We start from the raw sequence: 21,200 nt of genomic DNA, 5'->3' as shown, positions 1-21,200 counted from the left end.
GTCGAATCGTCGCAGATGTGTAATGAAATGAGGATCATTCAATTTTGTTCGTATATGGGTGCACATTATCTGATTTCACATATAACAGCTTTCTCCCAATATATACAGCATATATAAAGTATATTTATATACAGCATTTTATATGTAAATCCTTAGTCGAGGACACCCCTAGTCAACAATAATGCATGTTAATTTAGTCTTAGTCAGTCTTTTTGGAAATTGGTGCAGTCTTGTCATCGTCTCGTCTTAGTCATGGAAAGAAAAGGTTGTTGACGAACATATTTAGTCTCTTCTTGTCAGACGAAATTAACATTACAACAAACAACTTTGTACAATACAACACGAGATAGAAGAGCTGAGAGAGGACAGAAAGAGCTACAGAAATCATCTTCCAGTTCTGAAAGAGCAACTGACACAGACAGAAGATAAACAGCCCTCTCCTCCCATCACTGACACAAACATCAGCAGCAGCCCTCCTCCATCCAGCACCAGCAGTAAACTACAACCTCAGATTGTACTTCTAATGGACTCCAATGGCAAATTTCTTAATGAAAAGAAAATCAGATAAATATGGTGTCCGAACAAAGAGAAGGCCCTGGAGCTCCTATGTGAGAAATGTAACCCTACGTTGGTAGTTCTGCTTATGGCAGGCTAAAATAATCTTTTGTAGGAGTTATCTTATTTTAGATTCGATAAGGAGATTGGTTATGTGCTGATCATATGGCCAAAAGACCACCCCAAAAGAAACACATGACACAACTTTTGAGATCTAATAAAACTAAAACCAAAAGGGAAATATCTAAAAAAAATATGAATTACCCTTGAGTGTCCTCAAATATTTTAACTATTCAACCACCCCTTCAATACTTAGCGTCCATATCAAACCACCCAATGGAACCTTTGCAGCGCTGTTATTGAGGCAGTGGACCAGGGAACCAGGCACCAGGGCGAACAGAGAAGAACCCAGCTTCGGTGGAAAGAACACAAGGGATCCAGGACCAGAAGCAGCATAAAAAACAGTCTACACACAAAAAAGTATAAATGTCCTTTTTTCCATCCTTTCATCATTTAAAAGTCCATATGCTCATTAATACAACTTAAAATTAAAATCAATAAAATGGAATTGAACAAACAAAAGTACAGTATAGCATAGCAGCTAAAAATCGACATACTTGACTCAAAACAAAATTATTTCCTTCCAAAATGCATTTTTTCATTGTACCAAGATTAGAATATACAACAAAATTGACCTGTGGCGTAACATCCACCGCTATTGTAGATCCACTGTAATCCACTGTAACGTTGAAATGTAAACTTTTTAGTCACCATTTTAGCTTCAAGCTAATCAACACAAAATTATAGTTTTCACTCACCAAGATAACTTTTTTACAACAGGCGTTGTCTAATTTTCAATGTTGTTCAACATCGAGGATATATTTCGTTCTCTAAATCAATTTAAATCTTAAAATTTACTTCTGCTCTAGCTCCCTTTTTCAGGCTTTTCCCAAGGCAAAACAAATGCCAGAATCAGCAGCAGAAGAACGTTTCATTGTGCACTGCCACTTAGTGGTGGACTAGGTATTGCACTTTACTCTCGTTTTAGGTGTTTGCATTTAAGGTAATTTCAGGACTTTATTGGGGTAAAATTGATAGGGTTACACAAACAACTGGGTTCCCCAAGTCACATTATTATCCAAACTGAAACCAATGACCTGAGAGCCCAGAAAGAGCAAGTAGCTACAGCTCTCACAAATGTGACAGAGAAAGCATCCTTAAAATTTTTCCGCCTCCAAAATTGTTCTCTCGACCCTGCTGCTGCATACTGATTTCCACTCAGACACCATCAGGAGCATTAAAGGTCACATTCTTCCTGATCCCATTTTTTAAACCCTAGATAGTGTGTAATGTTACTATAATAGCATAAATAATACCTGTAAAATGATAAAGCTCAAAGTTCACGACCAGGCAATATATTTTCTTTAACAGAATTCCCCTTTCAAAGCCTACAGCGAATGGCTGGTTTGGACTACAGCCCTCTACTTTCTGCTTTAATGAGAACAGTTTTTTGACTAACCTCCGCCCACAGGAATACGTCAGTCGCCAACTAAGCTAACGGTAGGCTAAAGGTACATTCACATTATAAGCAAATTTGTCGCTGTGTTGCTCGTCTCTTTCAAAAGAGGCGATTCTATATCTGGTTGTCATAAACAAATGAGCAACGTCCAATCCAGTAACTGATGAGAGACGGATGACGTGAACTCCCCTGCTTCATTCTCATTGGTAGTCACTCCCGAATGTCGCTCATAATTTGCATAAAGTTAAACATGGGCACAATGTCACGGGGTGATTCAAGAGCGGAACCAAAAGTGGCAATTACTAGTTCCGTCCGGATGAGAATCCGTGATGCACCGCTACTTCCTGGTTACTCTGGGCAACTGAATTTGGGCTTCATTGCGTGCAGGTGTGAAAATAAACGTGGCAATTGTCAATTGGATGAATTAAGGAAGAGGTAGAGTATAAAAAGAGCATTGAAGGAACAGAAAGGGGAGTTGTTATTCCGGTCGAGACGGGCGGCGAGACGGAGCAACAAGTGGGCTGAGAGAGAGAGAGAGAGAGAGACGTACCAAGGATATTGTGGATTTGGTAGCACACACGAAGAGGAATTAAAGGAGTAGTGAGTTCAATATATATTTAAGAAGTCTTCATTGCAACCTTGTGTTTACATACACTGCTTGTTCTTCAGTCTCCTGTATTGATCGTTGGCATCATCTAAGGACGCGTTGAGGAGGATAAGGATAAGAAAATTGTCGTGGACCGACGAACCTGTGAGTACGCATTGCTACAGCTCTTGAATGTTTGTATGGGCAGTGTGTGCCAGCATGACTCTATAAGGAACAGCAGTGTGGATTATGGTCGCGGGGTGACGCCTACCTAGCCATCCTTCGCGTCAGCCTTTCTGTCTGCCATCCCGGGCCTACTCCCAGCCCCTGTGGCGGTGCGGCCTTTAGTCACCGTGAGTGTGTGGATTGCTGTGGGTGAGTCTTGTCATTGCTGTGTTTACACTTGAAGATTTGAGTGCAGTGGTGTGTATATGTTGTCAGCACTAGCCCCTTAGGCCGAAGATGAAGCTCTGGATGAAAGAGAGGGAGCTGGTGTCGTTGGATGATCGCTACATTTATACATACCCAGACGGCGATCTATAATCCATCCTTCCATCTGTTGTTGCTGTGAACTCTCTAAGGAGAGGAGGTTTACTGTGAGTACTGTGTGAAGCACTGAAGGCATAGAAATCAGATTAACTACTGTGTGGAGAAGTGGATGTGCTGTATTGTGTGTGATTACACGCTGTGAGTGTTTCAGATGCCCCCCCTGTCTAGATCTCTGGTCACGTTGTGGAAGAGAGTCCTTTGTGCAGCCCAGTGGTGATGTATTGACATTATTTGCTCACTGAAGTATTCCCTTGCTTATATAGCTCTGTGTGTGTTACTGCCGATCCTTAGTATTGAGCCAAGGGCTCTGTATCGGCGAGGGACTGTGTTACGACGTGTCAGGAGCCCCCGTCTAAGTGTGTCTGCCAGGAATCCGTCCCAATAAGGAGGATTCGCTGTGTGATTCAACCTACATAAGGTTGAAGTTGCTTCTCCTTTACATTTCCCAGAGCTTTCAATATCACGAGTCCAGTGTGTCTGCCCAACACACCTCCCCTGTACATTAAAAGCCACGAGTTCAGTGTATCTGCCCCTTTGACCCCTACCTGCATACTGAAGCTCCGAGCCCAGTGCATTGTTCCTGTACATCTACCTGTGCATCCGAGCTACGAGCCCAGTGTATTGCCCCTTTGTACTTACCTGTACATTCAAGCTACAAGCCCAGTGTATTTGCCCCTTGACACCTACCTGTACATCCAAGCTACGAGCCCAGTGTTATTGCCCCTTTACACTTACCTGTACTTCCAAGCTACGAGCCCAGTGCATTGCCCCTTTACACTTACCTGTACTTCCGAGCTACGAGCCCAGTATATTTGCCCCTTGAGATCTACCTGTACATCCAAGCTACGAGCCCAGTATATTTGCCCCTTGACACCTACCTGTACATTCAAGCTACGAGCCCAGTGTTATTGCCCCTTTACACTTACCTGTGTATCCAAGCTACGAGCCCAGTGTATTTGCCCCTTGACACCCACCTGTACATCCAAGCTACGAGCCCAGTGTATTTACCCCTTTGACACCTACCCGAGCATCCACGCTATGAGTTCAGTGTACTTGCCTGGTTCCCATGCTTTATTGGTTGAATCTGTGTACTCAGTGTATGACTTTCTATACTTACCTGTAGAATTCCCTCGACGTCTGGATACGGAACGTTGGACCCCTTGCACTCCTCTTAACAGCCGATTACTCACTTGTGTGTTTTTGGGCCGCTCCAGGCTGACCCCCTGAGCCCCCGCAGATTCATTGGACGCCTTAGTGTACGACCGCAGGATACGCATCTGCTGGATGAGATAAACCCAGTTACTCGCGCTCTCTCCCATACTTACCTTTATACTTACCTGTGTGCGTCCCTTCCGTCCAGGAACCAGGAGTGGAGGAATTGGACTGCAACGGCTGTGGAAAAAAAGAGGAGCTTGATTAGGAATACCCACTACAAGTTACAGATGGACACAAACTGGAAAAGAAGCAGAGCGACTAACCCTCCCAGTCCCCGTGAGAGTCTAGGCGACTCTGGAAATCCCACTCTCCCTGGCCCGGAGAGTTATAGTTTTAGTGTCACCTTTCCCCTGCCCCTTTCTTCATTTTAAATAATTTAATTAAGATTTGTTTTAAATTGATACTTACTCTCTCGTGTGTCTGGTCATTGGGGTGCTTTTGGGACCTCCTCAATGTGGAAACTAGGGAGGGGCGAGACTCACGACATCTGTGGTCCACTCCGACCTGTGACACACAACTTAACTTACTCTGTCGCTCGTGTAGGCGGAAGTCACACAACTTCCATTGTAATCAATGAGATTGTGTCACTCTGTTACTGCTAGTTGTTGCTAGTCTGAATGCAGCTTAAGCTGCTATCGAATCACAACACACTAAACAAGCTACACAATCAGAACTCGATACATATTTCTGAAGGAGGGACTTAATAGAACAAGGAAGACATCAGCCGGCTTTGAGGTCAGTCAAAACAGCGCTATAGAGATAAGTACATTGTGTGAAAAATTATGTGTTTTTTTATGTGAAACATGAACACATGTTATATTGCGCACTGAAAACACAATCAAAGCTTCAAAAACACAGAAAGAATAGGATCTTTAACACAAGGGTGTTTAGACACTGTACCCTAAAGCCTAATGTACACCTGTCTCAACACCCGACTCTGAATCTCAGCAGCCTCTATGACCACATCCATATCCACAGGCGAGCAGTACACATCTTTGCCAAGTGCCTAAAGGACACAACACTGAACCGCAGCTCCAGTGCACCGCAGCCACCTTGTCCACACCTCATAAAACCACCTCAGGGTCCTCTTCACCATCTGAACTCTGATTGGACAAATCCTGTAACAAGTGCATTGTTAGTTTTCCTGTCATGTTCCCAAGGTGACAGATTTGAGTGAGCTTGAGTGAGGGATTACAGAGTGTTTACGGAGCCTAAGCCAGAACAGAAAACGGCGCCAGACATCGCAATGGATGGTCTCAAGTTGCCTCCAATGCTTTGTTTGGATTCAGCCAACGTAGCGAAAACTTGGAAAGTTGGAAAGAGGAGTTTACACTGTATACGGACCTCACTATGCCCGATGCAGAAGAGACAACTAAAGTTAAGTTGTTTAATTACCTCCTTGGAGAGAGAGGGAGGGAACTTTTAACAATGCTGACAAGCAGTGATACATCTGTGAGAAGGACAGTGAGTACAATGATGACGCAGTTTGATAAACATTGCAATCCACAACTGAATGAGACAGTTGAGTGATATAAGTTTTTTGTTAGGGACCAAGGACAAGACGAAAATATTGATAGATATGTCACAGATCCCTGCGATGAGGGAAAGACTGTTAAGGGAAGAAAACGTAACGCTGGATAATGCAAATATGCAGAGCTACTGAACTGTCGAAAGTGAACAGCAAAACCATACAAGGTTAAACGACGGAAGAAATACATGCAATGAAGAAAAATCCAAGGAAAGACAAAAAGGAGGAGATTAACTTTAACTTTTGTGGCAACATACATGAGAAAAATAAACACAGATGTCCAGCCTATGGAAAGAAGTGGAAGAAATATGGAAAGGAGAACCACTTTGCTGCAAAATGCAAGTCCAGGTTTGAGAAAAAACAAGAAAGGCAGACCGGTACACACAATTTCAGAATAAAGTGAGTCATGTGAGGACATCATGACAATAACAGACATCAGTGAAAGCAAAGAGACAATAAATCAAGTGAAAGAAGCCAACATGATCTCACAAAGTTCAGTGGGATAGTCACGGAATTTTGTGCTCATTTTTCCGTGGCATTCTCACGGATCTCCGCATTTTTCCGTGGCCCTGCTACGGACTGTCTTTTTCCGTGGCATTCTCACGGATTGATTACTCAACTGCTTTTTCCTATTTTCAAACCATTTTCGTTTAGGGTTAGATTTGGTGTTTGCGTTAGGATGTCACTTTAACTATTAGTTTATACTATTTTTTCTGATTTATTATTTTATATTTTCTAAACTTTAAACAATTGTCGCCTGGCATTGGGGTTAGAGTTGGGTTTGGGTAGGGATGTCATTTCATGTAAATCTAACCCTAAACCGAAGCGAAAATGGTAAGAAAATAGGACAAAACAGTTGAGTATCCAATCCGTGAGAATGCCACGGAAAAATGAGCACAAAATTCCGTGACTATTCCACGGAAATTCGTGAGATCAGGTTGAAGAAGCACACAGCAAAAGTCAACATCTCTTTGCAGGTATGTTGTTGGACAAAAAGCTAGTTAACTTTCAGATAGACTGTGGTGCTACTTGTAATGTTATCCCAATGCAACTGTTAAACCCAAATATACAATTGGATAACACAGAGAAAATACTTGTCAAAAAGCAGATTACGACCACTTGGAAAATGTGAAGTGAAACTACCTAAACGCAGAATGCCTGTTTCAATGATGACCCCACTCAAAGAGGAACTAAAGAATCTTGCAAGCCAAGGAATCATAACACCTGAGGAGCACGGCACTGACTGGATAAGCAGTATGGTGTCAGTGATAAAACCAAATGGAAAACCAAGGATTTGTATAGACCCCAAACCACTGGATAGAGCACTAAAAAGGAGCCATTTTCCTCTTCCGACCATTGATGATGTCCTGCCAGGACTCTTAAAAGCCAAGGTATTCACTGTCTGTGATGTAAAGCATGGATTTTGGCATGTCAAACTGGATGAAGAGTCCAGCTACCTCACCACGTTCGCAACCCCATTCAGACAGTATCGTTGGCTCAGGATGCCAATGGGCATGAGCCCAGCTCCGGAAGTTTTCCAAAGGAAACTTATACAAGCACTAGAGGGTTTACCGGGTTTGTATATCATTGCGGATGATATACTGATCAAGGGGGAGGGTGACAAAAGAGGAAGCAGACAAAGATCATGAGAAAAACCTGAGATGTTTTCTGATGAGGTGAAGACAAAGATACATTAAGCTCAATGCAGACAAGTTTAAATAAGTTTAAAGTCTGTACCCTACATTGAACACTTGCTGATAGCAGAAGGCCTCCGCATTGACCCGGAGAAGTGCGGGAGTTGCCGAGGCCTATGGATATTAAGGGGGTACAGAAACTTGTAGGTATGCTAAACTACCTTTCAAAGTTCTGTGATCATCTTTCTGACGACTGTGAAGTTTTGAGACAACTTACACACAAGGAGAACATGTGGGAATGGACTGAGGTGCACAAGACAGCTTTTAATAGATTGAAAGACAAAATAACAAACGCACCATTGCTCAAGTACTATGACCAAAATGAGGATTTAACCCTACAATGTGATGCCTCAGAGACAGGACTAGGAGCAGCCCTGGCACAGAAAGGAAAAAACTGTGGCATTTGCGAGCAGAGCACTGACACCCACAGAAAGGGGTTACACACATATTGAAAAAGAATGTTTGGCCATAGTGTTGGGAATGGAAAAGTTCCATCAATATGGACCATAAGTACTGGAGAATATTGTGAGAAAACCGCTACTTAGTGCACCAAAGAGATTACAGAGAATGTTACTAAGGCTGCAGAAATCAACATTAATGTGATCTATATGCCTGGGCAAGACATGCTACTAGCTGACACACTAAGCAGAGGTTATTTACTTGACAGCAATCAGGGAGACACAGAGGCAGATCTAGAGACTGTCAACGTGATTACCTACTTAACAATCTCTGCAGAAAGACTATTCGCGAGGCAATAGAGGGGAAGACACAAAGTTGCAGGAATTATTAAGTTGACTCTTACAGGATGGCCTAAGAACAAAAAAGACATCGAGCAAAACATTCAACACTATTCTGCTTTTCATGAGGAGCTGAGCTTTCAGAATGGCATAGTGTTTAGGGGAGAAAGAGCAGTTATTCCTGACACACTAAGAGCTGTATACACTCTACACATCTGGGAGTGGAAGGTTGCCTCAGACTAGCACACTAGTGTGTGTATTGGCAAGGAATGACTGAGCAAATAAAGACGTGTATTAACAAATGTGACACCTGCAGGTCAGTTGCATCCCCATGACGTTGCTTACAGACCTTGGGCTAAGGTAGGAACTGATTTGTTTTCTTGGCACAAAAAAGACTACCTAGTAACCGTGGACTATTATTCAAATTTTTTGGGAGGTTGATTATTTACCAGACACCAAAAGTACCACAATGATTCACAAATTGAAAGCACACTTTGCTGGTCAGTGGATTCCAGATGGGCTCATCTCAGATAACGGACCACAAAACTCTTCACACTTTAAAATGTTCAGCCAAAACTGGGAATTTGTGCACAGAACATCGTCACCCGGGTACTCACGAAGCAATGGGAAGGTGGAGTTAGCTGTTAAACAGCAAATCGTCTTATGCAGAAAGCTGCTGGACAGGATCCATACTTAGCCCTACTGGACCATTGCAACACACCGAGCCAAGGTCTGACCAGTCCAGCGCAGAGACTTAACAGCAGGAGGACCCGGACCCTTCTTCCTACTAAAGATACACTGTCGAAAGACTTGGGCTGTTTCACATCAGGGGACAGTGTTCGAGTCCAACCATTTGAGCCTTGTAAAACTTGGAAAACAGCTAGAATGATTAGACCATGGAGTCCCAGATCTTATGAGGTTGAGTTGGAGTCGGGTAATGTCCTGAGGAGAAACCGTCGCCACCTCAGGCGCAACTACTGCCCACCCTCAACATCTGCACAAACAGGTGTGTTGACAAACACTCAAACTGTGGCTGTTGAATCTGGTCAGGGTAGTGATCAAAGCACTGTTACTACGAGGTTGGGTCGTCAGGTTAAAATGCCTACCTATTTGAGGGATTATACTTTGTTAGATTATTAGTTGATATGTTTTGTCATTTTCTAGGTATGGTTGTGTGTTCAGTTGCACTGTAGAGATGGGAAAAGGGTAAATTTATAATTGATTGCACAGTTAATTTGTATAGAAAATTTTTGCTCCTGTAAGTTTACAAACTATGCACTTGAAGTTAATGTTATAAGAGGACATTTTATAAGTTTGTTTTGAGTTTAGGCAAGATAATTACAGGCATTTTCTGAGGCATTAATGTTTACATCTGAAGGTACAAAGAAAATGTTAATTTTGTTTATAAAGAAAATTTATAACTTGTGAAAAAAAGGATGTAACAAGTGGATTGTTAGATTTCCTGTCATGTTCCCAAGGGGACAGATTTGAATGATGCACAAACGTAAGTGAGTGACGTACAGACAGAGAACTAGGTTCTGGCACTTGTAATGCTGTTATGTACATGTGATTAATAAAGTAAGCAAGGATACTGCTCAAATCGTCCATTCTGTATAGTTTGATGAAACAGAACAGAATGAAACAAACCCCAGGACGGACTGGTGCAGAGACTGGTACAATCTGACCAATAGTCTTACATTTGATACTGTCTGACTATCCAGGGCCCAGGTCAGGAAACAGGCAGACAGAGGTGTAAAGTACTTGAGTAATTTTACTTGATTACTGTACTTAAGTATTATTTTGGGGGATTTTTACTTTACTTGAGTACAATTAAAAAGCAATACTTTTACTTTTACTTAATTACATTTTTTTAAGAAAAAATTTACTTTTTACTTCTTACAATTTTATTTACAGTCAAAAAGTACTTCTATTTTCCCTTGCTCTATCAAACCAATTGAATTGCGCTGTTGGCCAGTTTAATTTAAATGTTATTTATTCTGGAGCATTTGGACCACACTAAGGAATTGGCCAACAGTTCATCTAATGATGAAGATTTTTTCACTTCTTTAAAACCGACAACACATGAAGTGTAACTTGACAGACTCACTGTCCACATTGTGTATCACAACTGTTCAGATCCGATCTGTGCATCCTGTAGCCGTTTTCCGGATTATCTGCACTGTTTATATGGCAATGATGTCGCTCTGGCACGACAATCTGCCTCAACGTCTGACGTGTTTTATGTGATGTGACAGCATGACGTAACCGAAAAGCTACACATATGCGATCAGGGCCGTCAGACTGAAATGGATTTCTGGAAATGCGATTTGAAAAGGATTTCAAACCAACTCTGGATGTAGCCTGAAACGGATTAGAAAAAAAACTGATTTCATGTGGTTTTTAGCCGTTCACACGTTCCAAGTAAGGGATAATGTAGAGGCAGCCGGAAGTTATCGGGAAATAAGCCCCGACAGTGTGATCAGGACCCGACGCGAAACTTTACACCGATGCATAAAATGATCGTAATACCTTATTAAGATCCTCTGCTTCATACTTGTCTGTCTCCATTTTTTCTGTTTTAGCCAGTCTTTGAGAAGTTTTAATGCCCATTCTGTTTTTTTTTTTTTTTTTTTTGCTTCGTAGCTGTCATGCTCTATTTTGTCAAGTTCAGTCTCAGTAAGCTCTCTGTGTCTTGTCGTTCTTCTATCCACTGTTTAAATGTTTTGTTTTTTCCGTACATGTTAAAATTAATGTCAAAATGTTCCATTCTTAATTGTGGTTGTCCAGTGTTTGTCACAAGATGGCGACAAACAGTAATCTTTGTTGGCGCGGAGGGATTTAAAACATACAAGTAGTACCGGCTATGCGTTATTACTTTGGAGCGGTTATTATTTGAAAAGAACGAACCTGCAAATGTCTCAACTGACCAATCAGAATCAAGCATTCCAGAGAGCCGTGTAATAAATGTGATTGGATTCCTATCGGATATGCACCAAAATCGGATTTGGACTGACAGTGTGAACAAGGTCTAATACACCTCTTCCTGGATCGGTTGCCTGTGAGAGGCTTGATAGAGCTTGAAATTTAAGTTAAATTCAAGGTTTTACAATTTTGAGTAGCATGTTGCATACTGAAATTAATTGTCATCGTCACGGATCTCTGCATTTTTCTGTGTCTGTACCACAGACTTTCTTTTCTGTGTCAGTTTCAAAAAATAAACCAATAGTTAAAGTGACATCCTTACCCAAACCCCAAATCTAACCCCAAACCCACGCGAAATGGTTTAAAAATAGGAAAAACAATTGAGTAATCAATACGTGAACCTGACACGAAAAAGAAAGTCCATGGTACAGACACGGAAAAATGCGGAGATCCGTGATAATGACACGGATAAATTGAGCAAAAAATCCTGTGAAAGTACCACGGAACTTTGTGAGATCATGTTGGAAATTAGGTAGTAGTCTTATAGTTTGATGATGAAATACAATTTAATACAAACAGTTGTAAAGGATAAAACCTTGTATGTGGTTCATTCACTTCATGTTTTTCGAGATTAAAAGCTTAAACATGAATCTCTCTTTTTCATTATTCCTGTTACTTTTACTTTTTTAATACTCAAGTACAATTTTAATGTGGTACTTTTTACTTTTACTCAAGTATAATTCTGGCCAGATACTTTAACTTTTAATTGAGTAAAATTTACACTCAGTACTTGTACTTTCACTTGAGTAATATTTTTGAGTACTTTTTACACCTCTGCAGGCAGATCGGCTTACCCATCAGTCTGTTAGCTGCCTTGACATGTCAAGATCACATATATCCCAGCACATAGAGCCTTTTTTACCAGAGTACCAACACATCTTGACTGTGTCTGTTCCTCGAACAAATAAATACAGAGCACCGTTTACCTCGTCTCGTACAAATCTTATTAACATAAAATTAGAACACAATACATTAACAGATGAAACTCAAATGTTAAAATTCAGCCTTCTTAACATTAGATCGCTTACCAATAAAGAGCCTATTATCAATGAAATAATTACTGACCAAAACTTAGATGCACTCACAGAAACCTGGCTTAAAGCAGACGATTACATCAGTTTAAACGAATCAACCCCACAAGACTATTATTATAAACACGTTTCTCGTCTAAAAGGGAGAGGGGGTGGTGTAGCTACAATCAGAGGTGTATAATACTTAAGTATTTTAGTTACATTATCCAAGCATCTGTGCTTTATCAGAGTGTTTGTCTTGGGAAAAAATTTAGTTTTCTTTACTAAAAAATGTTCACTACATTCTAAAGCATAGAATCATACATTATATATTGCATATTAAAATTGATTTAATGCCTAATTACATAAAAATTGTGTAAAACTACGAATTTTTTTTTACTTAAAGAGCACCAATTATGCTAATAAATTAGCACGTTAGCACGTTGTTGTAATATCCCCTAGTACATACATGTTATTAAAACTTGAACTAATGCACTGTGAGTCTTATAAATTGCTTACATACCTCACCGATTTCTGCATGTCTGGAAAACGCTCGGATTTAGTTCCTGTCTCCGCCTCCCAAAATGTCTAGTGTATTCGGATTGGTCAGATGACTACTCAACTGTTATTGGTCAACTGGGTTCGGCGTGTGTTTGAAAGGTTACGCCCCTGACTACGCGTGGGTTTTCCGGTTCTGACTGAGAGTCACAGGCAACATAAACAAGCGCTATATTTCTCTATAAATGATGGTGTCTGTACTGCCTTACCACTTCAAGCTCGATCCAGAGAGTTCAGACGGCCGTTACGATATAAACGATCTCCGTCAATGAACGCGATTGGATTTAACTTTTTTAGGTGTCCTTAGCTCTGCCAGAATGCTAAACGAAGACGAAAATGTGTTGCAAAGACATCCAAAAGGTAATTATAACGTACTACATTACTTTGCAAACTATATGGAAACACCAAATGTAGCACATAGAAAGTATTTTTTGAAATGATTATAAAACTATTTCACTTATTAACATTATTTTACTATAGTAAACTTTATTATAAAAGATGGCTTACATACTATATTACTGTGCAAACTATATGGAAACACCAAATGTAGCACAAAGAAAGTATTAATCGAAATGAATGTTCTACATTATTTCACTATGGTAAACTTTATTAAGAAAGACTGCTTATAAGTGCTATGCTTATAAGTGCTATGTTTTTACTTATTAGGTTTTAAGGAGAATGCAACAGGTTCCAGGGCCTCTTACCTGCGTGATTCATCATCCAGGTTTTGCACAAATTGTCTAAATCCCTACACACAGAACATTTATTGTACCGACTATAAGCCTTTGAGGTGCAGGACTAGAGTAAGTTTTCTTACATTTTTAAACCAATAACACTAAAGTATCATTATAGTAACAAAGTACCCAAAAGAACAAAAGATGTAACTTTAAAGAAAATATAATAGTCAGAATACTTACAGCCTGTGATCCAGAAGTGCACAGTAATCCAACTTTCAGGAGGAGACGTCCAGCTTCGGTTCATGAGAAGCAGTTATTGTGAAAACTCCGTGAACAACTTCAGACTGGATTTTTCCGGAACCGTATTAAACATGATGTCCTCTGTGGAAGTCCATAAAGTGCTATTTTGCCCTCGCATCTAAAGAGACAGCGTCTACTCGAGAGATTTAATCGCTTAAACGATGAAACAAGAGTTTGCAAACAGAGTCAAAGCAGGGACTCCCAACCTCCGGCATTTTAGCTCTCTTCTGACTCAGCGCTCCCCACCCTCGTCTTTGAGGGCGTACCCAAGCAAAGCAGAGAGGGCTGAACTATGATAATGCTGGTCTTATCTACGTCACTAATCCCAGGAAGTAAACTGTTGCCTACAATCCGAGTGTTTTTTTGTAGTCCTCAAACGTTAGAGACGATAACTCGCGTCATCGTTTTCTTTGAGGTATGTACTTTTTGAATATCGTTAGCATGTACTAATACACACTTACACACAAAATGATGTTTAAAAACGTGTATCCCATAATAGGTGCTCTTTAAGTAAAAGTACAAAAAATTACTAGATGTTTAATGTACCTGTTATGATGGTGGTGTAGGATGAGGAACCCAAGTGCAGACAGAGATGAACACTACAGACTTTTATTAATTAACAAAACAGAAAACAAAACCCACGAGGGGGCAAAACAATATAAACAGGAAGACTTAAGAACACTAAACTAGACAGGACACTGGACTAAACTCTGACACTAAACAGGATACACTTTACAATTAACTAGACAAAAACACTTGACATATAAACACTAGACTTGACTTGACTTGACTTGACTTGACTTGACTTGACTTGACTTGACTTGACTTGACTTGACTTGACTTGACTCTTAAACAGTGTACTCACAGGTATCTGGAAACACACAATGCACAAGCACAGGACAATGAATACAAGAGGAATAAATAGGGTAACAAATCAAGAGGGGAACAGGTGATAGAAATCAAACAATAATGAGGAGGATGACAAGGGAGCGGGGTAAAAGAGACAAGACACAGGGAACATGTGGTCTAGTAAAACCAATACTAAGACCACGTGAACCCACACAAAACATGGGTCTGTCATGATTCTGCCACAAGACTAGATTAAACAAAGGACAAGATGGCAGAACCATGACAGTACCTAAATATTAAATATAAACCAAAAACTTGAAATTATGAAATGTAGTGGAGTAAAAATTATGATAATCTGTTTTGGAATGTATGTTTTCCAAAGAAAAACACTAATAAAATATGATTAAATGAAAATCTACTTTTATGCAGAAAGTACAAATACTTAAGTACTATACAACTCTGGCTACAATATACAACAAAATATTTAAGCATAGAATCATTCATTATATATTGCATATTAAAATTGATTTAATGCCTAATTACATAAAAATTGTGTAAAACTACGAATTTTTTTTTACTTAAGTAAAAGTACAAAAAATTACTAGATGTTTAATGTACCTAAATATTAAATATAAACCAAAAACTTGAAATTATGAAATGTAGTGGAGTAAAAATTATGATAATTTTTTTTGGAATGTATGTTTTCCAAAGAAAAACACTAATAAAATATGATTAAATGAAAATCTACTTTTATGCAGAAAGTACAAATACTTAAGTACTATACAACTCTGGCTACAATATACAACAAAATATTTAAAGTAAACCATAAATTTAATTAAACTAAAATTTAATTTGTTTGAAATAATACTGTTAAATATGAAAATAACTGATTGTAACAACAAACAGCTTTCGTTCATTTTAGCTACCATATATAGGCCTCCGGGCCACCACACAGATTTTCTTAAAGAAATAGCAGACTTCCTATCTGAGCTTACAGTCACTGTAGATAAGGCTCTTATCGTTGGTGATTTTAATATTCATGTGAATGACCCAAAAGATACATCAGGACGTGCGTTTATGGATGTTCTAAATTCTCTCGGTATTAAACAAAATGTGTCAGGGCCCACGCATACTCGTAAGCACACATTAGACTTAATTCTGTCACTCTGACTCAATATTAATGACATCGGAATACCACCCCAGAGCGATGCCGTTTCAGACATTGCCTTGTGTCATACACTGTACTTCTAAATAGGATCACTCAGTCTACAACTTGCTACAGATTAGCCAGAACAATAATTTCCACCACTAAAGATAGCTTTATTAGAACTCTTCCAGATCTGTCTCAAATGAAACATGTAGCAGATAACCTTGAAGATCTGGATATTATAATAGAAAACCTGAACAACGTTTGCTCTAGCACGTTGGATGCCGTTGCTCCCATTCGAAAAAAGAGAATCGAAGAAAAAACGCCAGCTCCATGGTATGACCATCATACTGCAGCCCTTAAAAAAGTAGCTAGAGAAATGGAAAGAAACTACCGAAGCACAAAGTTAGAGGTATGGCGTTCAGCATGGAAAGAGAGTGTTCAACACTACAAACAACTATAAAAACCGCCAGATCTACCTATCTCAGTACGCTTATTAAAGAAAATCATAACAACCCTCGTTTCCTCTTTAGCACAATTGTGAAACTGACTAGAAACATAGAACAAACAGAAACCAATAGTAAACTCCAACACAATAGTAACGACTTCATGAACTTCTTTACTAACAAAATTATGTTTATTAGGGAAAACATAGAAACTACGCAAGCAGCCACCACTCTACCCAATAGTACATTTACCACTAGATTACCATACGAACATCTTGAGTCACTTAAACCTACTACAATAGAAGAGCTCTCTAAATTAGTAATGTCATCCAAATCATCATACTGTATATTAGACCCCGTTCCCACAAAATTACTAAAAGAGGTATTTCATGTAGTGTCAGACACAGTACTAAATATCTTTAACTCATCTCTAGAATTAGGATACGTTCCAACAGCTTTCAAACTAGCAGTTATTAGATCGCTCATTAAAAAACCAAACCTTGACCAGGGAGATCTGAATAACTTTAGACCAATCTCAAATCTACATTTTCTTTCTAAAATATTAGAAAAAGTAGTGGCAAGCCAGCTACGCACATTCATAGCGAATAATAATACATATGAAAAGTTCCAATCAGGATTCAGGCCCCACCATAGCACAGAGACAGCGCTGCTTAGAGTTACAAATGACCTCCTTTTAACATCTGATCGTGGTGAAATTTCAATCCTTATATTACTAGACCTTAGTGCAGCCTTTGACACAATAGATCACAGAATCTTACTCAATAGACTAGAAAACTATGTTGGCATCAGTGGTCAGGCGTTAGCCTGGTTTAGATCTAGCTAAACAATCAATATCACTTTGTTTATGTAAATGAGGAAGAGTCATATCACTCCCCCGTTAAATACGGCGTACCTCAGGGATCAGTTTTAGGCCCTATCCTATTCTCGTTATATATGTTACCTCTAGGACAGAGGTCCTCAACCACCGGGTCGCGACCCAGTACTGGGTCGTGGACAAGTTGCCACCGGGTCGCAAGAACGTCCCGAAAAAATGTGTATAATAGCCACGTAATAGCTTAATCGGGTATTTTGTACTGTAAGAGCCGACTTCAAATAACATCAATCATTTCCACTTTTGAACAGAGCCGCGCTCTCTCTCTTTTTCTCCGCCTCTCTCTCTCTACCAGCGCATCAGCGATCACATTGTTGTCATTAGAGTTTGAGCATACAGTACTTCTAAAACACAATCGCTCAAAGAATTGCGGAGGTATGACTTTATGAATCATTAGCAAATGTACGTCGCAATGATGTACATATGCGGAGACGTTCAAATGTGTGACAGCGCAAATGACTGAAAAGTAATTATTTTATTCTTCTTTAAAACAACTTCAGAATTATCTATCGATCGTAGCACCATGATCAAAATAAACTATTAGGCTAATAATATTTTAACGGCTACACTTTTAATGTAGGTTTGAAAGGAACCTAAACTTGTCAATCATCATTAATCATAGTAAACGTGAATCTCCGTGCCCAGCCGCAATTCTTCTGGCATCTCTCCTCCTTCACTGCATTTTTCTTCTGTTCTGTTACTTGGAATTGGGTCTCGAGCCCGACCAAGATTCGAGCTGCCTTCGAGAACAGCAAGCCAAGTTCGTTTAGGTTCCATTAATTATTAAGACTAAATGGGCAGGCAAACTAGTAAAAACAATGAAAGTAAAAAACAATCCGCCAAAATATGGTTTTACACGTCTATAGAAAATACACTGCATGGTTGTTATCTTTACTTCCGTTTAAAACGTAAATTTCGAAAACGAGGATTTTCAGCACATTTGAACAGCAACTCACTGACCCCAACCACCCCCCCCCCAATCTCACCCCCCGGTCCGCGAATTTTTTTTAAAGCTGAAACCGGTCCATGGTGAAAAAAGGTTGGGGACCCCTGCTCTAGGAGACATTATCAGGAAACATAACATAAGTTTTCCCTGCTATGCCGATGATACCCAGATTTACATCTCGTCATATCCTAGCAAAACCCACCAGTTCTCTAAGCTAACAGACTGCATTAGTTATATTAGGGACTGGATGGCACATAATTGTCTTATGCTAAACTCCAATAAGACTGAGATACTTATTATTGAACCAAATAGCTCCAAACATAATATGTCAGATTACAAGTTGCCCATAGATGGCTGCACGGTGATGCCATCTTCCACAGTTAAGAATTTAGGCGTAATGTTCGACAGCAATCTATTTTTCGATTGTCATATCTCCAACATCTGCCGCACAGCATTCTTCCATCCAAGAAATATCTCAAAAATATGTTATATGCTGTCTGCATCAGATGCAGAAAAGCTTATCCATGCTTTTATGACCTCTAGAATAGACTATTGAAACTTGTTTCATGGGGGATGTCACGCAAATCAGGTAAACAAGCTACAGCTGGTTCAAAACGCCGCCGCAAGAGTGCTTACCCCGGATTTCCACCGACTGTGGAACGGCTGCGGATCCGTTGCGGAACGGCGGCGGAGTCAATTGGTTTCCATTCAAGTCAATGTGTGTATTTCCACTGACTGCGCTCCGAATCCGTCACAGCTCCGGCCATCCGCAGCCCTCCGGCACAAATACGCAGAGCTTCTATTTTTGACGGATGCCGGACAGCTCCGCAGGGCGGAGCCATGACTTTATCGCGTGATCATACCTGAATACGCGAGAATGCAGAATACGCGAATACCTGAATACGCGATCTAATACAGAAACAAAAAATAATAGACAAGAACAGAGCCAGTGGGAGTTTCAAATAAATACATTAAAGATAGAGCATAAATAAATGTTTTAGCAGCCTTCTTATTTTTTGAATTTTGGATGGATATGATGTACTGCTCTGTCTACGCGAGATCTCGTGTTGTGATCTGGGCTGGTTTGTAAAAACGTCATAATTCAACGGAATAATGGGCAGAGACAGAACTAGGTATCGCACGATCATCACGTGAATTTGCGAGACCTCATGGGTCCTCGTCACTTCAGCACGCAGCCGCTCTGCAACAAATACGGATCTGGTGGGTATTGACGGACGGCGGAGTGCGGAGCCGTAACACAGCGGAGCTGATCTGCAGCCGCTCCGCAGTCGGTGGAAATCCGGGGTTACTCGATCTAAAAAGTATGACCACATTAGTCCAATTCTGGCATCTTTACACTGGCTACCAGTTAAATATCGCATACAATTTAAAATATTACTAATCACCTACAAAGCCTTAAATGGCCTAGCGCCCTCGTATATTAAAGAATTACTATCAGAATACAATCCACCACATAAACTGCGATCACAAAATTCTGGTCACTTAATTATCCCTAGAATATCTAAAGTGTCTAAAGGTGGTAGATCCTTTCCTACTTAGCCCCTAAGCTCTGGAATGATTTACCAAATAATGTTACAGTACCAGACACATTCTATCAATTTAAAGCCAAACTTAAGACATTCTTCTTTAACAAAGCATTCACATAACATGTCCAGTAAATGAACTTATCCCGCAATAGTTATTTTGTCTAGAACAAAGCACTCACATACCTCATATGGGTAATATACTATTGCCGCAATAGTTAGCCTGTCTGGAACCGAGCTGACTTAAACCACTATAATGTATGACACTTGCATTAAATGCGAATGGCCCCTACGCTAATAGAATTCTGTTTTTGTCTCCCTGTGTCGTCCTCGACCCCGAGGACAATGAGACAAACAGACCCAGTTCCTGTTGCTGTGAAGGTCATCATACCACTGATCTACTGGCTGTCCTTCAACGTGATGCCCAGCTGATGCATGTCCAACGACCACCAGCGGAACCAGTTTAATGCGCTTACCCGCTTCCTATCCCTACCGTGTTTATATATATATATAAAGATATATTAATTTCTCCCAAGGGTTTTTGTCCTTCTAGGAGTTTTTCCCACTGGGTTTTCTCCTAGGGGTTTTTTTTGTCCCCGGGAGAGTCAGACAACTTTGGCTTAACTTAGCACTTTACTGTATAGATTACATTATGAATACGCTCGCTTGTACGGTTTATCCTTACACGCTATATTCTACTTCTTATATTATCTATTGATTTTCTGTGTTCTCCCCTACATCTACTCATGTAAAGCTGCTTTGCAACAATTAACAATTGTGAAAAGCGCTATATAAATAAAATTGAATTGAATTAAATTCAGTTCTGGGCTCTCAAAATAACCAAACAAAAACAAAAATCATGATTTATCAGAACAGATCCAGGTGTAGGGAAAATAGATACACTTTCAGAGTAGGAAATCAAGTACTCCAGCACACTAATGACTACACCTATCTGGGATTCAAAGTAAGCTCAATAGGAAACCTTAATCTGGCTGATAATTCCAATACAAACATGGTTAAATCCAAAATGCAGTAATTAAAGCCATTGCGCTATATGGCAGTGAGGTACGAGGGACATTAAAATCTCAAGACTTTTCTAAATGGGAAAAAAGAAATTGAAACTCTGCATACTCAAATCTGTAAAAGCATCCTAAAGGCGAACAGATCCACTTCAAACAACTCACGCAGAGCTGGATTAGGCCAATACCCCTTATTGATCAATATCCAGAAAAGAGCCCTGAAATTCTATAAGCACCTAAAAAGCAGTGATCCAAGCTCATATCAAGCTCAAGCCCTTCAATACCACCAGCAGAACCCCAAAACAAGTGCACTTTTACGACTCATACAAAAACTACATCCAAACCAGCACAACACAATATGGCCTAACTAAATTATCACAAGAACCAAACTTATTGGAAAGATATCACTAAAATACAAAAGGAGATGCAACTTTATTTACAATTAAA

At 39.9% G+C, this 21,200-nt stretch overlaps 1 protein-coding gene across 1 annotated transcript in view; it reads left to right on the top strand.

Moving 5' to 3' along the window:
- The window catches only part of LOC135735099 (CMP-N-acetylneuraminate-beta-galactosamide-alpha-2,3-sialyltransferase 1-like), a 473,227-nt gene extending 459,518 nt beyond the window's left edge, over positions 1–13,709 (top strand). Inside the window, exon 7 of the mRNA XM_073812757.1 lies at positions 13,600–13,709. Coding sequence (XP_073668858.1) covers positions 13,600–13,677 — 78 coding nt within the window. The 3' untranslated portion in view covers positions 13,678–13,709. The remainder of the gene's footprint in view (positions 1–13,599) is intronic.
- Positions 13,710–21,200: the final 7,491 nt, after the last annotated feature.

Source organism: Paramisgurnus dabryanus, chromosome 19, assembly GCF_030506205.2.
Source record: "Paramisgurnus dabryanus chromosome 19, PD_genome_1.1, whole genome shotgun sequence".
NCBI classification, from domain to species: Eukaryota; Metazoa; Chordata; class Actinopteri; order Cypriniformes; family Cobitidae; genus Paramisgurnus; species Paramisgurnus dabryanus.
The sequence above is the reverse complement of the archived record's forward strand: the minus strand, read 5'-3'. Positions and strand labels throughout refer to the sequence as shown.